Source organism: Panulirus ornatus, chromosome 43 (genome assembly GCF_036320965.1).
Source record: "Panulirus ornatus isolate Po-2019 chromosome 43, ASM3632096v1, whole genome shotgun sequence".
Taxonomy (NCBI): Eukaryota; Metazoa; Arthropoda; class Malacostraca; order Decapoda; family Palinuridae; genus Panulirus; species Panulirus ornatus.
The window spans coordinates 13,738,205-13,761,621 of record NC_092266.1 but is presented as its reverse complement, the minus strand read 5'-3'; the positions used below and the strand labels follow the sequence as shown (position 1 = coordinate 13,761,621).

Sequence of the window (23,417 nt, the reverse complement as noted above, 5' to 3'; positions counted from 1 at the left end):
TTTAGTCTCGTCAAGATAAACTGGGCGCCGTCTTGCGGTGTGCGTCATAACTAAAAACAATCATAGAAAATAGGGAATATATCTATTACAGAAAACAGCGTCATAATTATAGGGGTAACTATCCTTTTATTAGTATTTTTTTTTTTTTCGGTGGCGCAGGTTGTTACCCTTCTTGACTGTTCTGTGTAAACCGTACCTACCTAGACATTACTTACACAAAATAAACAGGTGATAAGTTTGATATATATATATATATATAGTGATTTCAGTTATCACCATATTGATAAACGATATACATACCTTGCTGTATTTCCCATTCCTCTGCAAACTGAAAAGCTTGATCTCATGACTGTGAAAGTCAAATGGAAAAAAAAAATGTATTACATTATGTTCAGAGAGAAATAAAAGAGAAATATCTTAATGCATATTTCTAAAGGAGAAATAAAAACCATAAGAAATAGTATAATGCATTGACTTACACAGAAATACAAGCATGAAAAACATTTGCTCACAAGTCTGTTAATTCCTTCTCCATCTCACCTTTCAACGCATAAGGAACAGAGGTCTCATCTTAGCATATATGGGTGTAACATCTTTGTCAATGGTGATACGAGCCTCAAAACTCTTTACACCATCCTGTCTCTTATCAAATAACATCTTATAATGTTCAAGCAATACCTCAAGATCTAGAACAATGTTGCACACTTTAACAGTAAATATCTCTTTCCAATACATCTTAAGCTTACACAACCAGGTCTACCAAACAAAGTTGGCTATTCACATAGCTAGCTACAGTTAATGGCACATAGCTAGCTACAGTTAATGGCATCTTCAAAATCTAATTTTTGTACTTTACCACACACTCTGGTTTCCCTTGTGTTCAAAATCCCTCCAGTGTAAGAGCTTAACCTCTCATACTTATCTTTACTCATTATAGAGAAATCAGCTGCAGTGTCTACTTCCATGGTTACTTGTGTATCATTAAAGTACAAAGTTCACATTATGCCTATGTCCTACTTTTCCTTCATGACTGGTGTAAAAAGTAAACACATGGGCACTTTCATCATTATCAGGTTCAGAATTACTAACACTAATACGGTCTTCCATTTTCTTCTCAGCACCTACAATAGTCTTTACCATTACCACTTTTGGCATGGGCTGGACAGGTAGAAGCAGTATGTCCAATATGCTGGCAATTGTAACATCTTGAATTTTGGAACTAACAATTAAAGCTTTCAAGTTTCCCTAGACATCTCTTACATTTCAAAACAAGTGTTCTTTGTTTTGTGGCATAACTCTTCCTTCTAGCTTCAGTCACTTTACACACTGAACCACGACTGCCAACTGATTCACTACCAGTATTTGGTGTTTCTCAGCTAGTTCCATGCTTGTAGTTATCTGACATGCCTTTTCAAATGTTAAATCAGAGGTGTTCATTAACTTAATCTGTATTTTTTCAAAATTCAGACCAATCACAAACCTGTCTCTCAGAGCTCCGTTCCAAAACTGTCCAAAATTACAATGAGTGGATAAATTCTTCAAAACAACTATATAATCATCAACTGATTTGTCTTTCTATCTCTTGTGCCAAATTTGTAACTTTCAGCAATCATGGAGCACGATCAAAATGTTACTTCAGAGTCTTCATAATCTGAATCAGTCAGTGTAGCGTCTTCGGCTTTGGCCGGAGCAAGCAAATTGACCAGAGTAGAATAAACATTAGCTCCTACCTCTGTCAAAAAGATTGCTTTCCTTTTCTTTTCAATGTCCTTCTCATGAGCGTCACTTCCGTCATCCATTAATTCATTTGCCAGAAGGAAGAGGTCTATTCTCTCGCAGTATGATGTGAAGTTCTCTCTATCAGCATTGTACTCCCCAACTCGTCCGATGTATCCACTGACGCCAGCCATAGTTCATTGTTGCTGCCCTACTCACTATAGTTCTTCACATTCAGAGAAGCCTTCCCTTCAGTGCTCGCTATCCTCCCTTCAAGAAAGTCATTACCATTGCAATAGCTCTTACTGTCCGCCCATACGTTCATCATGAGGCGTGATCGATATGTTTAACTTACAGAAATTAATACGAAATACTTTTTTCCGATCAGAAGGAAAATGAAACATAAAAAAAAATATTCAAATTTATAGAATGTATTTTCTAACCATCTTTGCCTTTGCATAAGTTCCTTTCCAATTTTCTTCCACCTTAATCCTACTACACACTTGCAGTAACTTTGTGATGGGCATGCCATTTGCTTTTGAAGTAACCAATTACAGAATTAACCTAAAAACCAATCATGGAGATGGCGCGAGCGAGAATTATAAAGGATTGCTGGATGTGTCTGATGATGGGGTGGCAGATGTAGGGTGCTTGGGTCGGGACGGTATGTGAAACGTGAGAATCAAGGAGAGTGGTTTGGCGAAGAATGAAGAGGTGGGAAAAGCCTTGCATAAGATGAAGTGTTGCAAGGCAGCTGGAGTGCATGGTATTTCAATCGAATTTGTGAAAAAAAGGGGTTGACTTTGTTATTGATTGGTTAGTTAGCATTGTCATCGTGTGTATGGATGATAATGCGGTACCTGAGGAATGGCGGAATGCATGTATAGTACTATATAAAGGCAAGGGGGACAAAAGTGAGTGTTCAAATAACAGAGGTATGAGTCTGTTGCGTGTACCTGCTATGCTGTATGGGGAAGTGGTGATTGAGCGGGTGAAGGCATTAGACTGGGGAGGAACAGTAGTTTCAGAAGTGGTAAAGAATGTGTGGATAGTTGTTTGCCTTGGAGAATGTGTGCGAGAAATACAAGAATAAAAACGAAGATTTGTATGTGGCATTTATGTATTGGGAGGTAAGTTACCGGAAGCAGTGTGACATTTTCATCGACACTTCAAGGCGTGTGCAGCAGGGATGTGTGATGTCACCATGGTTTGTTTAATTTGTTTATGGATGGGGTGGTGAGGGAGGTAAATGGAAGGGTCTTGGAGAGAAATGCGAGTATGCAGTCTATAGATGGTGGTGCCTGGGAAATGAGTCAGTTGTCGTTCGCCTATGATAAAGCATTGGTGGCAGATTCGAGTGAGAAACTGCAGAAGTTAGTAACTGAGTTCGGAAGAGTCTGTGAAAGGAAGAAGTTGAGAGTAAATGCAAATAAATTTAAGTATTTTAGGTTTAAGAGGCCAGAGAGACAGGTTAGTTGTGGTGTAAATTTGATATGAGAAAATATGGAAGAAATGAAGTGATTTAGATGCCTGGGAGTGGAAATGGTAGCAAATGGAACTATGGAAGCGGAAGTGAGTCATAGGGTGGGTGAGGAGGCGCACGTTCTGGGAGCATTGAGAAATGTGTGAAAAAAGAGGCCTTTATCTGGGAGGGTGAAAATGGGTATATTCTAGGGTATATTAGTCCCAACAATGTTGTTTTGAAAGCATTACATTGTTCAACAAGGTACAACCCGGACAGGAGGATGATGATTCGTTAAATTGCATTCCACAGCTAGAGAATGGCTGAGTTAATGCCACTTTCGCTTGTTTCTGGCGCTACTTCGCTGATGCTAGAAAAGGCGGACGAATATGTAAGGAACAAAAGAGAAAATATTATTGATTACCACAGAATTTATATTATACATGAGAGTTTCACAGTTTCATCGAGTGTATATGAACTGACATGAAACCTTGTCTTACGAAAGCCTGTTTCAGAGAGTTCATTCACTGTACAGTTATGTTATAGTCGCCAGGTCTTCTTGTGTTGCCGACGTTAGATTCGCTAGGTCTTCTCCTAAAAGTTATTTGCTGTTATATTTTCTAAGTTTATGCCTGATACTGGCTAATGCCTCTGGACGACCAATTTTCTAATATGGCTTGTCCACTGTTTGTCTATTGTTGAATTCACTGGTTATTATCATAAGATCATCAAATCACAATCTATAGCATACAGCAAATTATACAAATCACAAAATTTTTTATCACGATAAAATGTTTGACTGAATGGCCATCAGCAGTTAAGATCATGGAGCCACAATCAGATTCTCATGACAAGTCACATGAAATCATGTTGATGGAGGAACGTAAAGTGGTAAGGAAAGGGGAAGAAGACAAATGACATTCTGTATTCATGGAAGGAGAACGAGTCATTGTGGTTAAGTAGAGACTTTGTTTCCTCAATGTGTGGTATGCAGAATACCGGAAAAGATAACCAGAGAACAAATAGGCAAGAGACAACACATATTCCAGGGAAAGAAAGTCACAAGTAACGAATCTTTCTAGAATTCTGTGAGAGTCAACTTAGATAGAAGGGGAGGTTGGTTGGTTGGTATAGTATGCACCTGGACTGCCTGAAAGCATTTGACACTGTATAACACAGGATGCCATGACAGAAAGAAAATAAGTCACTTTAGTGGAACAAAGGACGAACGTCAGAGGAGCCCTTCTCAAATATGGTCTTGGGTCACCTGCCACAAGGACTGGATTTTTACTTGAATAATGTTGCAAGATGATATCAGTCACAACTGAAAATTTCATCAGCCAATAGCAGGACCGAGATAACTCCATAGTTGGTCTGGCACAGAGTTGATAAATTTGAAAGATGTAAAAGACGCAAGCAGACACCATGAGATGATATTAAACAAGAAACGTGTTAGAAAAGAAGTGAATCAGAATTTTGATATTTATACGAGTATTGGGTAAACGAAGCGAACTAAGTTATGAAACAGTAAATGTGGACAACATACAGTAGTTCATAATGACGTAAAATCGTGAAGTTTAGATGGCGCACCACATGCAGAACTCCCTCCCTTCCTGCACCGCACCGTAAAAGTAGGTCATTATATCACTGAGGAAGCACACCTGACATGGACCAGTACAAGGCCCTTTGTAAGCAGCTATCTGTAAGGAAATCATGGATACCAGATCTTCCTCTATGCAGTTGACAGGATGGTAGTTAGTCGATGAAAACTAGATGCAATTGATGGGATGAGAGATTCATGAAACCAAATCTCCCTATATATAGTTGATGGTATGAGTGATTCTGCACCGAATTCCTTCATGTGTTTCTCATAGTCAGAGTGACGCTAGGTTACAGATCGCCCTATCCTGTGGCAATGTTGCGTGAGGTTAAGAGTTCGTAGCTACCGTACTAGATCTTGGTGAGTGTTTAGTAGATGGTAGGATCAGCTGTTTTGGATATCCCTGTTCACAGATAATGATGGTAAGGGAAGTCCTGATCACTAGATCCACCAGTCTGTTGATATTAAGAAAATTCCTCTTTCTACACACTATCGTCGACACTTTAATGTTTACTAACAATATTCATAAATCATCTTTCATCGGTAAATACAATAACCTATAATTCATACAGCTGTAAAATAAATGAATAGTTATATAATTCTTTTGGACAATGCTTTAGTGTAAAATGAAACAGTTATTCATGATACGAGATCATATGATCTATCAAGACTCACTCTGCATTCTAATTTCAGGGGCAAAACAGTTCTAAATGATAAAGGTTCAAAATACAGTCATAAGATTGATGCCCAGTGAGATGAAGGACAAGATATTTCCTCAATGACCAGGTAACGTTAACCTGTTGAATACAGATCATATCATACAATGCTATACGTGACATCAGCTACTGTGACAATGCTTTGCAAACACCTATCATCACGTACATCTGTAAATCAACAAGTGATGATTAACAAGCTGATTTGCACTGGTAATCAAACTGCTAGTCTTAATTCAAGTGTTGCATGTAATACGTAGAATATTCTCATTCTTTAGAATTTTCAGTTGCCTATGAATATATTTCCTTTTCATAAAGTTTTATGTATGCTTGTGCGCATGCCTTAAGAGTCCTCACTGCTTTTAGACCAAAATATATAAAATACTGTTAGAAATAATGGTTTGATAATATAAATGGATTGGAATATAACTGAGGGTTAAATGACCTAGAAAAAAATTACATACCAGTGGAATTCATCTACGAATTCTATACTAACCATAAAGAAACAAAAAACCTAAACGGGACTGTAATATTCATCTTTTCTGACACATTATATTCCCCTAAAGGCAATCTTGGTCTCTGGAATAAGACCACCATTAAGTCTGACAAGACGAAATTGGTCTAAAGAAATCTCTTGTTATCGCTCTGCTTTCTTCACTCCCATCACACCCTCCAGATCTACCTGTTAGGAAAATGTGACCGAGTTCTCTGATGCATCACTATGCACAATAGCTAATGAAAATGGGCATGGATTAGTGTCATCATCCATGGGGGAGGGTACTAAGTCAGCAGTAGTCTTGATACTTCTGTTCTGCACGGTGAAGACAGGGTCATACGGAGCAGGGGAGGGAGCTGTGGGGCATGTGTCTTGCACGCTGTAGATGGGGCTGGGTATGTGAACGGGTTCATGGATGGAAGAAGCCTTACGACTCAAGTGTCTCCTGAGGCACAACAAGACCACGATGAGCAATAGGGACAGACTTCCCTGCACCACGAAGTTGATCTGTAAGAAGGAAATATTTTCATAGATCTATCCTTATGGCTTATTCATTTGACAATTATGAAAAGAAATGCAAAATATTATGTTAAAACGATGGACAATATAACCTCTTGTTCCCTGATCACTGAAATCCTCTATCCCAAAGAGGTGATCATAACATAATAATGAAACATTATCTAACCTGCCTATCAGCTTACAAGAAGATACCTTTAGATATAAAATGTCTCACTCTTAAAGATCTAAATCCATAAACTTGCAAGAAATTTTCAAAAGACATTGTAAAAAAAAAAATGCTAAAATATGTTCTGGATTATATGAGTGAATATACGAACAGACTTAAACATTACCTTAGACATAAGACCTTTTGTTTCAAAGTATACACACAGCAAGTTACCTACCTGAGGAAATGATGTGATGAAAGTGTTATACAAGGATTTGTAGATTATTTGGTCCACAGGCAACCAGGCAGATTCCAAGAGGCCAGTGAGAGCCAGAACTTTGCCTGCCTCGTTCTCTTCCACTACCGTGGTGAGCAAGGTACGCAGGGCTGGCTCTATAGCAGGCTCCAGCATGCCCAGCACCGATGCCACTATCACCAACCACCATGTTCCAGGGCCCATGATACACGCCAGCACTGCTGACCATAAACCAATGGAGCTCAGGCCAGCTACAGCCACCAGGGTATCGTGTAACGATGACCGTGCTGCTAACCACACCAAGCCTAGCATGCCTGCCTGGTGTACTACGGAATCAAAGCTACTCCAAGTCGAGAATTCAGTTGGGTCCCATTTAAGAACACGTCTTGCCCACAGTTGCATTTGGTGGCCTTGGACCAAGAACACCATGAGCTTAAGCCCCAGCAGAATCAGAAGGTGGATGCGACCATTACCAGGTCTGGATTTGAATAGTGTCCTCAGCAGAGCCACCACATGACGCAGTGGCCCCAGACAAGTATCCTGGGTTTCCTGGGGACTAAGCCTGCGGACAGAGTTGTCGACACTCTCACGTACGAACATCAGCACATAAATGAAGCCCACGAACCACAAAGCGATTGACACGAGAAAAACAAGACGGTAGCCCACAGCTTTGTACAGCCAACCCCCTAATAATCTGCCTAGTGGGTTTCCTATATACCAACAGGCATCAAGTATTCCAAGCCTCTTTGTGCGGGTTTCAGGGGAAGTAATGTCTGCCACGTAGCTGTACACTGCCATGTTGAATACCGCCCAAGAGCCTGTGATATCTACTGCCAGAGTAGCAGCATAAAGCACCTCAACAGGCCACCTTGGTCTGTAAGCCATCAAAAGATAGACACTGGCAAAGGCTATGAAGCCTGCCAGTACAGCTAACATTGGAGGTTTACGACCATGTTGGTCGCTGAAAGACCCCATGAACAACACTATCAGCAAAGGAATCAGGCTGTCCATTAGGCTCTGGTTGTAGTTAAAGTTGTTTTGGTACCTCTGGACTGCAACCTGGAAAGAAAGAATCACAGTCTAGTTATTTTAGGATTGTATAAATAACAGACGAAAAAATCCTCTTAGTATAAACACCACTTGAAAACAACTGTTACATTTACCTGTATGAACGCATTTCTTATTTGATTATGACTGTACTGTCAATGTTGCAGATTACTGTATGTTATATGGAACTGCGTGTCCATTGCACTGTACCTGTAATTATATACCTCCGCGTTTGACAGTTTGTTTTGGTAAAACGTCAGCTACTAGTTTCTATAATCCTTGACGGGATATGACCAATGAAAAACCCCATTGCTTATATTATAACGCAAAGGGTATATGATTACTTATAAAGCAAATAGTTATATCTCTGTTATGGGCTCCATAGCATAGTTCTGAACAACCCCAGTACACAAGTGGCATTGGTTCGAATCCTGTAGCTGGAGGATAAGATTTACAGAAGTGCATTACACTGAAAACCCCGTGGTGTATGTATAGAAGAGGAGGAATTAGAGAAGTGAAATTACAGAGCCATCAAAGGAGATACGAGAATCGTGAGTTTTCGACGGAGAGATGGGTAGAAACTGGGTCTTGGAGACATTAGACTTCACCAGGTTTCATTTATCCCCGGAGATATCCTGTCCAAGTCTGAGTTTATCAAGCAGGCTGTGTCAAGACGAGCTGCTGATGAATGCAGAGTGGAGTCATCGGCGTATGCGTGCATTTGGTTATTTGTGGAAGAGGAGAAATCGTTGATAAATAGGAGAAAAAGTTTAGGGGACACCGATGTTGCTGGAGAAATAGAGATAGATCGGCCGGAAAGGAAGCTCGATACGAGGGAGCAAAGTGAGGGAGGGAAGCTTAAAGAGGGGAGCTTAGAGATGACCAGCTCCAATACACTTGTACATACAGTTAGTCTTTTTTTTTCATCAGATCTTAGGAGGTGATGGACCCAATAACTAATGTGGTACCCAGGGCCCACGCTTGCTTAATACACCTTTATGTATGCATGTGCTGACTGTCATCACACAAAAGCAGACATGAAACAGACACCCTACCTGGACTTCTGTGTAGTTGCCACTGTCCATAGCAGCACATTCTTCCTCTGTGAAGTTCAGATTGACACGGCACACACGGTCTAATTCCATAGCGTCAACAATCACCACTAAGTTGCCCTCTGCAAGCATCTTCATGAACAGCATAGGCTCCAGCGTCACGTTCCTCGCTACCTGCAGACACAAGTATACCACCTTGGAGAATGGTTGTGGTTGGAGGAAGTGAATACATAACATTGACAGAACCTGAGTAAACCCATAAGTAGTGTACGAAGCTTCTTATAACACCATACCTGAGAATTTAGGACCACAAAATCACATCCAATGGCAAATACAAACACAATATCAGAGATGTACAAAGGAGCTATGTAACGTGAAAATCATGAAATAGCATTATAGTCACATGCCAGTAATATGGCTCTAAGAGAGACGTACACAGACTCTGTACGCAGACCAAGAGGATGTAACCGCAATATTGCGTAAAAGCTTCGAGTTTTACCTTCTTGATGAACCTCAAGGAGGAGCTTTTGACTGAGGTCGTCTGGAACGTCAGGTCAGGGGAGTGAGGACCGCCGCGATCCTCCTGCTGGCGTGGATGGATGGTGTCCTTCGACATGGCGTCGTCTGTTGGCCTCTGCAGATATAATCCACTTGATAAGATATATAATGATTTGATAATGTACAAATTATATTCCAATTTTGAAACAAAAAGTTTTTTGGCCAGAAAAATTCCCTGAATTTTTCGTTATTAATCTCCGTAAAATCGATTGGCTTCCGGACCACCACATGGGGTCCATTGTTCAATTCTGAAGACGATTCTGAGGTGAGAATATTGCTCAGGGGTCATTAAGTCCCGTAATTAGGCATACACAAGATTAATTTGCCAAATAACTCCATGATTACTCGCTTCATATCGATAAACACTACAGAAGGTTCTAGGTATCAATCAAATACCAACGAACAAAAGAAGATCAGAACAAAAGAAGATCAGGATCAGCGCGCAAAGATAAGCACCATAACAAATTCTATAGAAAAGTTGAGTAAGGTATGGGAGGGACTTTTCGTTCATAGCTGTAATAGATAAAGGTCACATGACCAACCTGACGTGACCTGACGCAAAGAGTATATCTTAATGGCATGTCTTATCAGGACCGCCAGGGATATCATTATCGTACTTATCTTGCCTATCAGCTGGTCACATAATCCTTATCGTGAAATCTTTTTCGGTTCTTGAGCATATACAGTCGTTCGCATGTTGATCACCACCAAGAAACGGCGATTCATCTCAGTCAGGGCTAAATCTTCTAATACAAGTGATTCGCGTCTTATTCAACAACTCCTTACGTTCATCGGTCAAAGAGATTTTTACAAAACTTCAAGACATAACAAACTTCTGGGAGCGACAAAGAAGGTGTGTAAGGAGAGAACGTTCGCTCGGAGAGCAAAATGGGGTATGTTTGAAGGAATACATAGTAGTTCCAACAATATTATATGGTTGCGAGGCATGGGCTATAGATAGGGTTGTACGTTTCACATGCCCTGAGTTAGTCCAGTGAAAGCACGTCGGCCCCAGTGTACCACATCATTCCAATTTACTTCATCTCGTGCACATCTTTTACCCTCTTGTAAGTTCAGACCCAGATCGCTAAGAATCTTTTTCATTCTATCCCTCCACCTTGAAATGGCAATTGGCGTCTCTCCCAAGGTAATTGTAAAGTGACAACGCGTTTCCACCACAAACTCTCGAAAAGATTGATCAAAACGAAGTATGAATGTTAAGCACTCCTTCCGATCGAGAATGTTACAGACACCTCGTTTAAGCACAGTACACTGTAGGTACTCACTCTCACGGTCCACTGTGTTAGCAGTAAATGGCAGACATACGTCTTAAACAAACATTCTCCGGCGCAGATCATCCGCCATACATAATGCCAAACTACTTTTTAAAATCAAGAGACATCACAAACTTTCCACCTTTGAGTAACGTTCGAGACAGGTTGGTGAATGGGGACTGTCTCCACAGGGAAAGCCGTACAGCATTGGAAGGACGCTAAACAAGGGACCAGGTCACAAGAACTCACGCTGGCTGGTGAAGGCGCGTGGACTTGATGCATTGTGGAGGGAAATATCAACAGGCACTCGGGAGTGAAGCTCTGGTAAGGTTGGAAAAGTCTGTGGCCTGACTCTGTGAGGGAGGAGAGGCTTGTGGCCTGTTAGTGTGCGGGTGGAGAGGCCTGTGGCCTAACAAAGTGCAGCCGTGTGTATACATACATACGCGCCAACACCCCGCGGTAGGTGTAACGAACGTGCATCAGACGACCACATACTAGCTTGTGGCCAACTACAGCCTTTTCGACTAAGCTGACGCTTCAGCTTGATCTATTTTACTAGGATCTCCATAACGATCAACATGCCAATCAGTATGTCAAGTCTCGGGCAATCTTACTCAATGAAAAAGCTTATATATAGGCAAGAGAGATGTTTGTAGCGAAGGGTAAGAATGGAGAAAGGTGGGTGTTGCAGCACTGATCGTATGGCAACCAGAGTGAACCAACGTATCGAGCAGACCTTCGCTCATGATGCCACGGCTCTATGAAAGATGCCACTGAGCATACGCCAGAGGTGACGGACGCCCGTCCTCCATGATGAACGCTACGCGTCCAGCACATGGGTAAAAGGTGCTCCGACATCTTATCAATAAACACAAGCTGGGTAACTCTTACAATACAAAACTGATGGGCAGAGCAAGAATCAGGGAAATACAATTAGCCTATTTACACAGCAAAACAGGCTGTCTGTTGTACTATCCGGCGCACAGCATAACAATGACTGGCGCCTTCCGCCTCAGGCCTCTTGAGTTGTTAGCACTTGACGTAAGGGAGCTAGAAGTGGTGGCACACGTCCTTAACATATGATCTTAGTTGTGGGTTATGAACAGACTGCAGCAGGATCTCTGGGTATATATATGTCCGTCGCCTAGCGATGGACTTCTGTCCTCCAGGTTACGTCTGCCCTCAACACCTACTGCGTCGGTAGGGTCAAGCCGGCCTTGAGTACGTCCTTGGGTGACTCACATGCTCCGTCTTCACATAGCAAAGACTCAGTACCCAGCTGGGACACTGCTTACAATACGGGCTGTGAGTGTGTCCCTGTAGACATATCATTAGCTCGTTACCCACACAGGGAATGAGCCTGACACACTGAACACATCCTGCTGCCACAGTAGAAGGTATGGCACTTCAGTATGATTACGTAAGTATGTCCTCTCCGCTCCCCGGGTTATGCTAATTTGCGACGCTCCTGGAATACAGCTCAGAGACAGTCCTTGTCTCTGTCCCGAGGAGCGCTAGATGCCCATTAGTGTTGATCACTTTCCCTAATAAAGTTCCTTATTAATCCACACACTCAATTTTCCAAGCTCGATGCATATTCGTTGTGTCCATAGTTAACACTTTCTGCACTGTATGTTCATATTTGAGCACCGTAAATATTATCTATCACACCTTGACTTATCCTATATGGGACCTGCTATGATCAATCTCATGTCATTAATGAGCTTAACCATCTGATCTCTACAATCAATCTAGAGCTTTACTCATGATACATTCTATGGATGATGACCTTACGTACTGATTCACTTACATTATTCTTACAACTGATGAAGGCAAGGATATCAGTCTGATGATATACTACGACAATCCGAGAACATGTTCGCTCTTCAGGAACTGTAATATGGTAGGTCGATCTGGGAGTTGGAATCGTACCGATGTAGTATATGAGTACCCATGCAATATCAGGAACTGTCAGCCCCACCACATAAACTACTGGTTTATAAGCTTAAAGGATACGATCAGGTCATGCCTCACTCCTCTCTTCCATGGTGTGTGTGTGTGTGTGTGTGTGTGTCTTTGTTTTACGCAGACTTGTCTTTGGAGACGGGGAAGTTGAAGATAAGAGAGATGACACAAGGGAGCAATCAACCGGGATGAATGATTTGTACTTACCCAACGTGGACTGCCCGGTACGGAGCCACGGGACTCACGGACTGTGCTGGGTCTTGATCCGCGCGCGCGCGCGTGTGATGTGATGTGTGTGTGTGTGTGTGTGTGTGTGTGTGTGTGTGTGTGTGTTATCTTCTGGCTGGAGGTCAGGACAGGATCTACCGGGTCACAGGAAGAGTCGCAGTCCCTTACCACTGGCACTGTCCATCAGATACTGTCCTGGCCAAGGGCCTCCTGGCCAGCTGAAGGGGCTCGAGTGGGGAACAATACACCTGAAATTAGATGTAAGGTCTCGACTCATGCAAGTCAAACGTGATCCGACATTTCATTACCGCTGAGCACTATATGTATATATATATATATATATATATATATATATATATATATATATATATATATATATTATATATATTTTATTATACTTTGTCGCTGTCTCCCGCGTTTGCGAGGTAGCGCAAGGAAACAGACGAAAGAAATGGCCCAACCCCCCCCCCCCCATACACATGTATATACATACGTCCACACACGCAAATATACATACCTACACAGCCTTCCACGGTTTACCCCAGACGCTTCACATGCCCTGCTTCAATCCACTGACAGCACGTCAACCCCGGTATACCACATCGCTCCAACTCACTCTATTCCTTGCCCTCCTTTCACCCTCCTGCATGTTCAGGCCCCGATCACACAAAATCTTTTTCACTCCATCTTTCCACCTCCAATTTGGTCTCCCTCTTCTCCTTGTTCCCTCCACCTCCGACACATATATCCTCTTGGTCAATCTTTCCTCACTCATCCTCTCCATGTGCCCAAACCACTTCAAAACACCCTCTTCTGCTCTCTCAACCACGCTCTTTTTATTTCCACACATCTCTCTTACCCTTACGTTACTCACTCGATCAAACCACCTCACACCACACATTGTCCTCAAACATCTCATTTCCAGCACATCCATCCTCCTGCGCACAACTCTATCCATAGCCCACGCCTCGCAACCATACAACATTGTTGGAACCACTATTCCTTCAAACATACCCATTTTTGCTTTCCGAGATAATGTTCTCGACTTCCACACATTCTTCAAGGCCCCCAGGATTTTCGCCCCCTCCCCCACCCTATGATCCACTTTCTTTTTTTTTCTTCGTACTATTCGCCATTTCCCGCGTTAGCAAGATAGCGTTAAGAACAGAGGACTGGACCTTTGAGGGAATATCCTCACCTGGCCCCCTTCTCTGTTCCTTCTTTTGGAAAATTAAAAAAAAATGAGAGGGGAGGATTTCCAGCCCCCCCGCTCCCTTTCCACATTCAGGACCCACAAAACTTTCCAAAATCTGCCCCGGACGCTTCGCGTGCCCTGGTTCAGTCCATTGACAGCATATATATATATATATATATATATATATATATATATATATATATATATATATATATATATATATATATATATATATATATACATATATATATATATATATATATATATATATATATATATATATATATATATATATGTAAGGCATGTGTACGTGTAGGAAGAGAGGAAAGTGATTGGTTCTCAGTGAATGTAGGTTTGCGGCAGGGGTGTGTGATGTCTCCATGGTTGTTTAATTTGTTTATGGATGGAGTTGTAAAGGAGGTAAATGCAAGAGTCCTGGAAAGAGGGGCAAGTATGAAGTCTGTTGGGGATGAGAGAGCTTGGGAAGTGAGTCAATTGTTGTTCGCTGATGATACAGCGCTGGTGGCTGATTCATGTGAGAAACTGCAGAAGCTGGTGACTGAGTTTGGTAAAGTGTGTGGAAGAAGAAAGTTGAGAGTAAATGTGAATAAGAGCAAGGTTATTAGGTACAGTAGGGGTGAGGGTCAAGTCAATTGGGAGGTGAGTTTGAATGGAGAAAAACTGGAGGAAGTGAAGTGTTTTAGATATCTGGGAGTGGATCTGTCAGCGGATGGAACCATGGAAGCGGAAGTGGATCATAGGGTGGGGGAGGGGGCGAAAATTTTGGGAGCCTTGAAAAATGTGTGGAAGTCGAGAACATTATCTCGGAAAGCAAAAATGGGTATGTTTGAGGGAATAGTGGTTCCAACAATGCTGTATGGTTGCGAGGCGTGGGCTATGGATAGAGATGTGCGCAGGAGGATGGATGTGCTGGAAATGAGATGTTTGAGGACAATGTGTGGTGTGAGGTGGTTTGATCGAGTAAGTAACGTAAGGGTAAGAGAGATGTGTGGAAATAAAAAGAGCGTGGTCGAGAGAGCAGAAGAGGGTGTTTTGAAATGGTTTGGGCACATGGAGAGAATGAGTGAGGAGAGATTGACCAAGAGGATATATGTGTCGGAGGTGGAGGGAACGAGGAGAAGAGGGAGACCAAATTGGAGGTGGAAAGATGGAGTGAAAAAGATTTTGTGTGATCGGGGCCTGAACATGCAGGAGGGTGAAAGGAGGGCAAGAAATAGAGTGAATTGGAGTCATGTGGTATACAGGGGTTGACGTGCTGTCAGTGGATTGAAGCAAGGCATGTGAAGCGTCTGGGGTAAACCATGGAAAGCTGTGTAGGTATGTATATTTGCGTGTCTGGACGTGTGTATGTACATGTGTATGGGGGGGGGGGGGTTGGGCCATTTCTTTCGTCTGTTTCCTTGCGCTACCTCGCAAACGCGGGAGACAGCGACAAACTAAAAAAAAAAAAAAAAAAAAAAAAAAAAATATATATATATATATACATATATATATATATATATATATATATATATATATATATATATATATATATATATATATATATATATATATATATATATATATATGCAAGTAGGAGAGATGGCCAGAGAGCGTTATTGGATTACGTGTTAATTGACAGGCGTGCGAAAGAGAGACTTTTGGATGTTAATGTGCTGAGAGGTGCACCTGGAGGGATGTCTGATCATTATCTTGTGGAGGCTAAGGTGAAGATTTGTATGGGTTTTCAGAAAAGAAGAGTGAATGTTGGGGTGAAGAGGGTGGTGAGAGTAAGTGAGCTTGGGAAGGAGACCTGTGTGAGGAAGTACCAGGAGAGACTGAGTACAGTATGGAAAAAGGTGAGAACAATGGAAGTAAGGGGAGTGGGGGAGGAATGGGATGTATTTAGGGAATCAGTGATGGATTGCGCAAAAGATGCTTGTGGCATGAGAAGAGTGAGAGGTGGGTTGATTAGAAAGAGTAGTGAGTGGTGGGATGAAGAAGTAAGAGTATTAGTGAAAGAGAAGAGAGAGGCATTTTGACGATTTTTGCAGGGAAAAATGCAATTGAGTGGGAGATGTATAAAAGAAAGAGACAGGAGGTCAAGAGAAAGGTGCAAGAGGTGAAAAAAAGGGCAAATGAGAGTTGGGGTGAGAGAGTATCATTAAATTTTAGGGAGAATAAAAAGATGTTCTGGAAGGACATGAGAAGAGTGGGAGGTGGGTTGATTAGAAAGGGTAGTGAGTGGTGGGATGAAGAAGTAAGAGTATTAGTGAAAGAGAAGAGAGAGGCATTTGGACGATTTTTGCAGGGAAAAAATGCAATTGAGTGGGAGATGTATAAAAGAAAGAGACAGGAGGTCAAGAGAAAGGTGCAAGAGGTGAAAAAAAGGGCAAATGAAAGTTGGGGTGAGAGAGTATCATTAAATTTTAGGGAGAATAAAAAGATGTTCTGGAAGGAGGTAAATAAAGTGCGTAAGACAAGGGAGCAAATGGGAGCTTCAGTGAAGGGCGCAAATGGGGAGGTGATAACAAGTAGTGGTGATGTGAGAAGGAGATGGAGTGAGTATTTTGAAGGTTTGTTGAATGTGTTTGATGATAGAGTGGCAGATATATGGTGTTTTGGTCGAGGTGGTGTGCAAAGTGAGAGGGTTGGGGAAAATGATTTGGTAAACAGAGAAGAGGTAGTGAAAGCTTTGCGGAAGATGAAAGCCGGCAAGGCAGCAGGTTTGGATGGTATTGCAGTGGAATTTATTAAAAAAGGGGGTGACTGTATTGTTGACTGGTTGGTAAGGTTATTTAATGTATGTATGACTCATGGTGAGGTGCCTGAGGATTGGCGGAATGCGTGCATAGTGCCATTGTACAAAGGCAAAGGGGATAAGAGTGAGTGCTCAAATTACAGAGGTATAAGTTTGTTGAGTATTCCTGGTAAATTATATGGGAGGGTATTGATTGAGAGGGTGAAGGCATGTACAGAGCATCAGATTGGGGAAGAGCAGTGTGGTTTCAGAAGTGGTAGAGGATGTGTGGATCAGGTGTTTGCTTTGAAGAATGTATGTGAGAAATACTTAGAAAAGCAAATGGATTTGTATGTAGCATTTATGGATCTGGAGAAGGCATATGATAGAGTTGATAGAGATGCTCTGCGGAAGGTATTAAGAATATATGGTGTGGGAGGAAAGTTGTTAGAAGCAGTGAAAAGTTTTTATCGAGGATGTAAGGCATGTGTACGTGTAGGAAGAGAGGAGAGTGATTGGTTCTCGGTGAATGTAGGTTTGCGGCAGGGGTGTGTGATGTCTCCATGGTTGTTTAATTTGTTTATGGATGGGGTTGTTAGGGAGGTAAATGCAAGAGTTTTGGAAAGAGGGGCAAGTATGAAGTCTGTTGGGGATGAGAGAGCTTGGGAAGTGAGTCAGTTGTTGTTCGCTGATTATACAGCGCTGGTGGCTGATTCATGTGAGAAACTGCAGAAGCTGGTGACTGAGTTTGGTAAAGTGTGTGGAAGAAGAAAGTTAAGAGTAAATGTGAATAAGAGCAAGGTTATTAGGTACAGTAGGGTTGAGGGTCAAGTCAGTTGGGAGGTGAGTTTGAATGGAGAAAAACTGGAGGAAGTAAAGTGTTTTAGATATCTGGGAGTGGATCTCGCAGCGGATGGAACCATGGAAGCGGAAGTGGATCATAGGGTGGGGGAGGTGGCGAAAATTCTGGGGGCCTTGAAGAATGTGTGGAAGTCGAGAACATTATCTCGGAAAGCAAAAATGGGTATGTTTGAAGGAATAGTGGTTCCAACAATGTTGTATGGTTGCGAGGCGTGGGCTATGGATAGAGTTGTGCGCAGGAGGATGGATGTGCTGGAAATGAGATGTTTGAGGACAATGTGTGGTGAGAGGTGGTTTGATCGAGTGAGTAACGTAAGGGTAAGAGAGATGTGTGGAAATAAAAAAAGCGTGGTTGAGAGAGCAGAAGAGGGTGTTTTGAAGTGGTTTGGGCACATGGAGAGGATGAGTGAGGAAAGATTGACCAAGAGGATATATGTGTCGGAGGTGGAGGGAACGAGGAGAAGAGGGAGACCAAATTGGAGGTGGAAAGATGGAGTGAAAAAGATTTTGTGTGATCGGGGCCTGAACATGCAGGAGGGTGAAAGGAGGGCAAGGAATAGAGTGAATTGGAGCGATGTGGTATACCGGGGTTGACGTGCTGTCAGTGGATTGAATCAAGGCATGTGAAGCGTCTGGGGTAAACCATGGAAAGCTGTGTAGGTATGTATATTTGCGTGTGTGGACGTATGTATATACATGTGTATGGGGGGGGGGGGGTTGGGCCATTTCTTTCGTCTGTTTCCTTGCGCTACCTCGCAAACGCGGGAGACAGCGACAAAGTATAATGAAAAGATATAAAATAAAATATATATATATATATCCCTGAGGATAGGGGTTTAAGAATACTTCCCACGTATTCCCTGCGTGTCGTAGAAGGCGACTAAAAGGGGAGGGAGCGAGGGGCTGGAAATCCTCCCCTCTCGTTTTTTTTTTCTTTAATTTTCCAAAAGAGGGAACAGAGGGGGGCCAGGTGAGTATATTCCACAAAGGCCCAGTCCTCTATTCTTAACGCTAACTCGCTAACACGGGAAATGGCGAATAGTTTAAAAGAAAGAAAGAAATATATATATATATTTATTTTGCCTTGTCGCTGTCTCCCGCTTAGCGAGGTAGCGCAAGGAAACAGACGAAAGAATGGCCCAACCCACCCACATATACATGTGTATACATACACGTCCACACACGAAAATATATATACCTATACATCTCAACGTATACATATATATATACATACAGACATATATATATACACACATGTACATAATTCATACTGTCTGCCTTTATTCATTCCCACCGCCACCTCGCCACACATGAAGTAACAACCCCCTCCCCCCTCATGTGTGCGAGGTAGCACTAGGAAAAGACAACAAAGGCCACATTCGTTCACACTCAGTCTCTAGCTGTCATGTAATAATGCACCGAAACCACAGCTCCCTTTCCACATCCAGACCCCACAGAACTTTCCATGGTTTACCCCAGACGCTTCACATGCCCTGGTTCAATCCATTGGCAGCACGTCGACCCCGGTATACCACATCGTTCCAATTCACTCTATTCCTTGCACTCCTTTCACCCTCCTGCATGTTCAAGCCCCGATCAATCAAAATCTTTTTCACTCCTTCTTTCCACCTACAATTTGGTCTCCCACTTCTCCTCGTTCCCTCCACCTCTGACACATATATCCTCGTGGTCAATCTTTCCTAACTCATTCTCTCCATGTGACCAAACCATTTCAAAACACCCTCTTCTGCTCTCTCAACCACACTCTTTCTATCACCACACATCTCTCTTACCCTATTATTGCTTACTCGATCAAACCACCTCACACCACATATTTTCCTCAAACATCTCATTTCCAGCACATTCACCCTCCTGCGCACAACTCTATCCATAGCTCACGCCTCGCAACCATATAACATTGATGGAACCACTATTCCCACAAACATACCCATTTTTGCTTTCCCAGATAATGTTCTCGACTTCCACACATTTTTCAAGGCTCCCAGAAGTTTCGCCCCCTCCCCCACCCTATGATTAACTTCCGCTTCCATGGTTCCATCCGCTGCCAAATCCACACCCAGATATCTAAAACACTTCACTTCCTCCAGTTTTTCTCCATTCAAACTTACCTCCCAATTTACCTGACCCTCAACCCTACCGTACCTAACCTTGCTCTTATTCACATTTACTCTCAACTTTCTTCTTTCACACACTTTACCAAACTCAGTCACCAGCTTCTGCAGTTTCTCACATGAATCAGCCACCAGCGCTGTATCATCAGCGAACAACAACTGACTCACTTCCCAAGCTTTCTCATCCACAACAGACTGCATACTTGCCCCTCTTTCCAAAACTCTTGCATTCACCTCCCTAACAACCCCATCCATAAACAAATCAAACTACCATGGAGACATCACACACCCCTGCCGCAAATCTACATTCACTGAGAACCAATCACTTTCCTCTCTTCCTACTCGTACACATGCCTTACATCCTCGATAAATACTTTTCACTGCTTCTAACAACTTGCCTCCCACACCATATATTCTTAATACCTTCAACAGAGCATCTATATGAACTCTGTCATGAGCATTCTCCAGATCCATAAATGTTACATACAAATCCATTTGCTTTTTTAAGTATTGCTCCCATACATTCTTCAAAGCAAAACACATGATCCTCACATCCTCTACCATTTCTGAAACCACACTGCTCTTCCCCAATCTGATGCTCTGTACATGCCGTCACCCTCTCAATCAATACCCTCCCATATAGTTTACCAGGAATACTCAACAAACTTATACCTCTGTAATTTGAGCATTCACTCTTATCCCCTTTGCCTTTGTACAATGGCACTATGCAAGCATTCCGCCAATCCTCAGGCACCTCACCATGAGTCATACATACATTAAATAACCTTACCAACCAGTCAACAATACAGTCACCCCTTTTTTAATAAATTCCACTGCAATACCATCCAAACTCGCTGCCTTGCCGGCTTTCATCTTCCTCAAAGCTTTTACTACCTCCTCTCTGTTTACCAAAGAATTTTTTCTAACCCTCTCACTTTGCACATCACCTCGACCAAAACACCCTATATCTGCCACTCTATCATCAAACACATTCAACAAACCTTCAAAATACTCACTCCATCTCCTTCTCACATCACTACTACTTGTTATCACCTCCCCATTATCCCCCTTCACTGAAGTTCCCATTTGCTCCCTTGTCTTACGCACTTTATTTACCTCCTTCCAAAACATCTTTTTATTCTCCCTAAAATTTAATGATACTCTCTCACCCCAACTCTCATTTGCCCTCTTTTTCACCTCTTGCACCTTTCTCTTGACCTCCTGTCTCTTTCTTTTATACATCTCCCACTCAATTGCATTTTTTCCCTGCAAAAATCGTCCAAATGCCTCTCTCTTCTCTTTCACTAATAATCTTACTTCTTCATCCCACCACTCGCTAACCTTTCTAATCAACCCACCTCCTACGCTTCTCATGCCACAAGCATCTTTTGCGCACTGCTTCCCAAAATACAGCCCATTCCTCCCCCACTCCCCTAACCTTCTTTGTTCTCACCTTTTTCCATTCTGTACTCAGTCTCTCCTGGTACTTCCTCACACAAGTCTTCTTCCCAAGCTCACTTATTCTCACCACTCTCTTCACCCTAACATTCTCTCTTCTTTTCTGAAAACCCCTACAGATCTTCACCTTCGCCTCCACAAGATAATGATCAGACATCCCTCCAGTTGCACCTCTCAGCACATTAACATCCAAAAGTCTCTCTTTCGCGCGCCTATCAATTAACACGTAATCCAATAACGCTCTCTGGCCATCTCTCCTACTTACATACGTATAGTTATGTATATCTCTCTTTTTAAACCAGGTATTCCCAATCACCAGTCCTTTTTCAGCACATAAATCTACAAGCTCTTCACCATTTCCATTTACAACACTGAACACCCCATGTATACCAATTATTCCCTCAACTGCCACATTACTCATCTTTGCATTTAAATCACCCAACACTATAACCCGATCTTGTGCATCAAAACCACTAACACACTCATTCAGCTGCTCCCAAAACACTTGCCTCTCATAATCTTTCTTCTCATGCCCAGGTGCATATGCACCAATAATCACCCATCTCTTACTCATCTTGTTTCCCTCTGTATCCTGGGATATGATATTTCCCCTAGGAGTGTTGGTGATGTGTACACGGCACTAACTGTAAGCAACACTGCACTCAACGGTTAGCCTATCTCTCGTCATGTTATCTGGCAACCCTAGTCAGTCAAATTGCCAGAAACAATAATAAGTTATCACATCTTATCTTTCTTAATCATACTCTTTCCTTACGTTCAACATAATCAAGTGAGCTGAGGATAATAGAATAGATTATATAACTAAAAGACATAGTCATCCTTAAGCCCAGAGATTATGAAAGTATAATGGAATACTTGCCGTGTCCTGTGTAGGAAATTGGCAGGAAAGTGTGGCAGCCGTCGTTCTCGACCTTGTTCTCCCGGATTCCTGAAGGACATGCACGAAATTAAGGCAAAGCGAACGTTCCATTAGATTAAAAGTCATTTAATGGGGACTCATTTGACGACATAAGTATAGCGGTAAGTGCTGACCACTACATAAACATTGTCACTGACTTCACCTAAAGAGAACATTAGATTATACAAGGGTTCAAATTACTGATTTATGAATCCAGACGAAATCCAATTCACCTTTGCAAACGTGTGCACTGAAATAGCACTAGCATCAGTCACAGACAGACAGACATTACAGTTTGTTATCAAAAATGCAATAGCTGCATTATATATATATATATATATATATATATATATATATATATATATATATATATATATATATATATATATATATTTTTTTTTTTTTTCTTTCTTTCAAACTATTCACCATTTCCCGCATTAGCGAGGTAGCGTTAAGAACAGAGGACTGGGCCTTGAGGGAATACCCTCACCTGGCCCAATTCTCTGATCCTTCTTTTGGAAAATTAAAAAAAAAAAAAAAAAAAAAAAAAAAAAAAACGAGAGGGGAGGATTTCCAGCCCCCCGCTCCCTCCCCTTTTAGTCGCCTTCTACGACACGCAGGGAATACGTAGGAAGTATTCTTTCTCCCCTATCCCCAGGGATAATATATATATATATATATATATATATATATATATATATATATATATATATATATATATATATATCCCTGGGGATAGGGGAGAAAGAATACTTCCCACGTATTCCCTGCGTGTCGTAGAAGGCGACTAAAAGGGAAGGGAGCGGGGGGGCTGGAAATCCTCCCCTCTCGTTTTTTTTTTTTTTTTTTTTTTTTAAAGAAGGAACAGAGAAGAGGTCCAGGTGAGGATATTCCCTCAAAGGCCCAGTCCTCTGTTCTTAACGCTACCTCGCTATCGCGGGAAATAGCGAATAGTATGAAAAAGAAAAAAAAAAAAAAATATATATATATATATATATATATATATATATATATATATATATATATATATATATATATATATATATTATCCCTGGGGATAGGGGATTAAGAATACTTCCCA

General features: G+C 41.8%; 1 protein-coding gene across 2 annotated transcripts; it reads right to left on the bottom strand.

Annotated features, from left to right (window-relative positions):
• Positions 1 to 453: 453 nt before the first annotated feature.
• LOC139762336 (probable peptidoglycan muropeptide transporter SLC46) lies at positions 454 to 22,089 on the bottom strand. 2 transcript variants are annotated; one of them, XM_071686995.1, is made up of 6 exons: positions 21,988 to 22,089; positions 13,011 to 13,279; positions 9,506 to 9,640; positions 9,010 to 9,180; positions 6,890 to 7,966; positions 454 to 6,494 (listed from the first exon to the last, which is right to left on the bottom strand). In XM_071686995.1, the coding sequence occupies exons 3-6, from the start codon at positions 9,620 to 9,622 to the stop codon at positions 6,177 to 6,179; spliced, it is 1,683 nt and encodes a 560-aa protein (XP_071543096.1). In that variant the 5' UTR covers positions 9,623 to 9,640; positions 13,011 to 13,279; positions 21,988 to 22,089; the 3' UTR covers positions 454 to 6,176. The 2 variants fall into 2 exon arrangements, with proteins under 2 accessions (XP_071543096.1, XP_071543097.1); XM_071686996.1 differs by having other exon boundaries at positions 13,200 to 13,279.
• Positions 22,090 to 23,417: the final 1,328 nt, after the last annotated feature.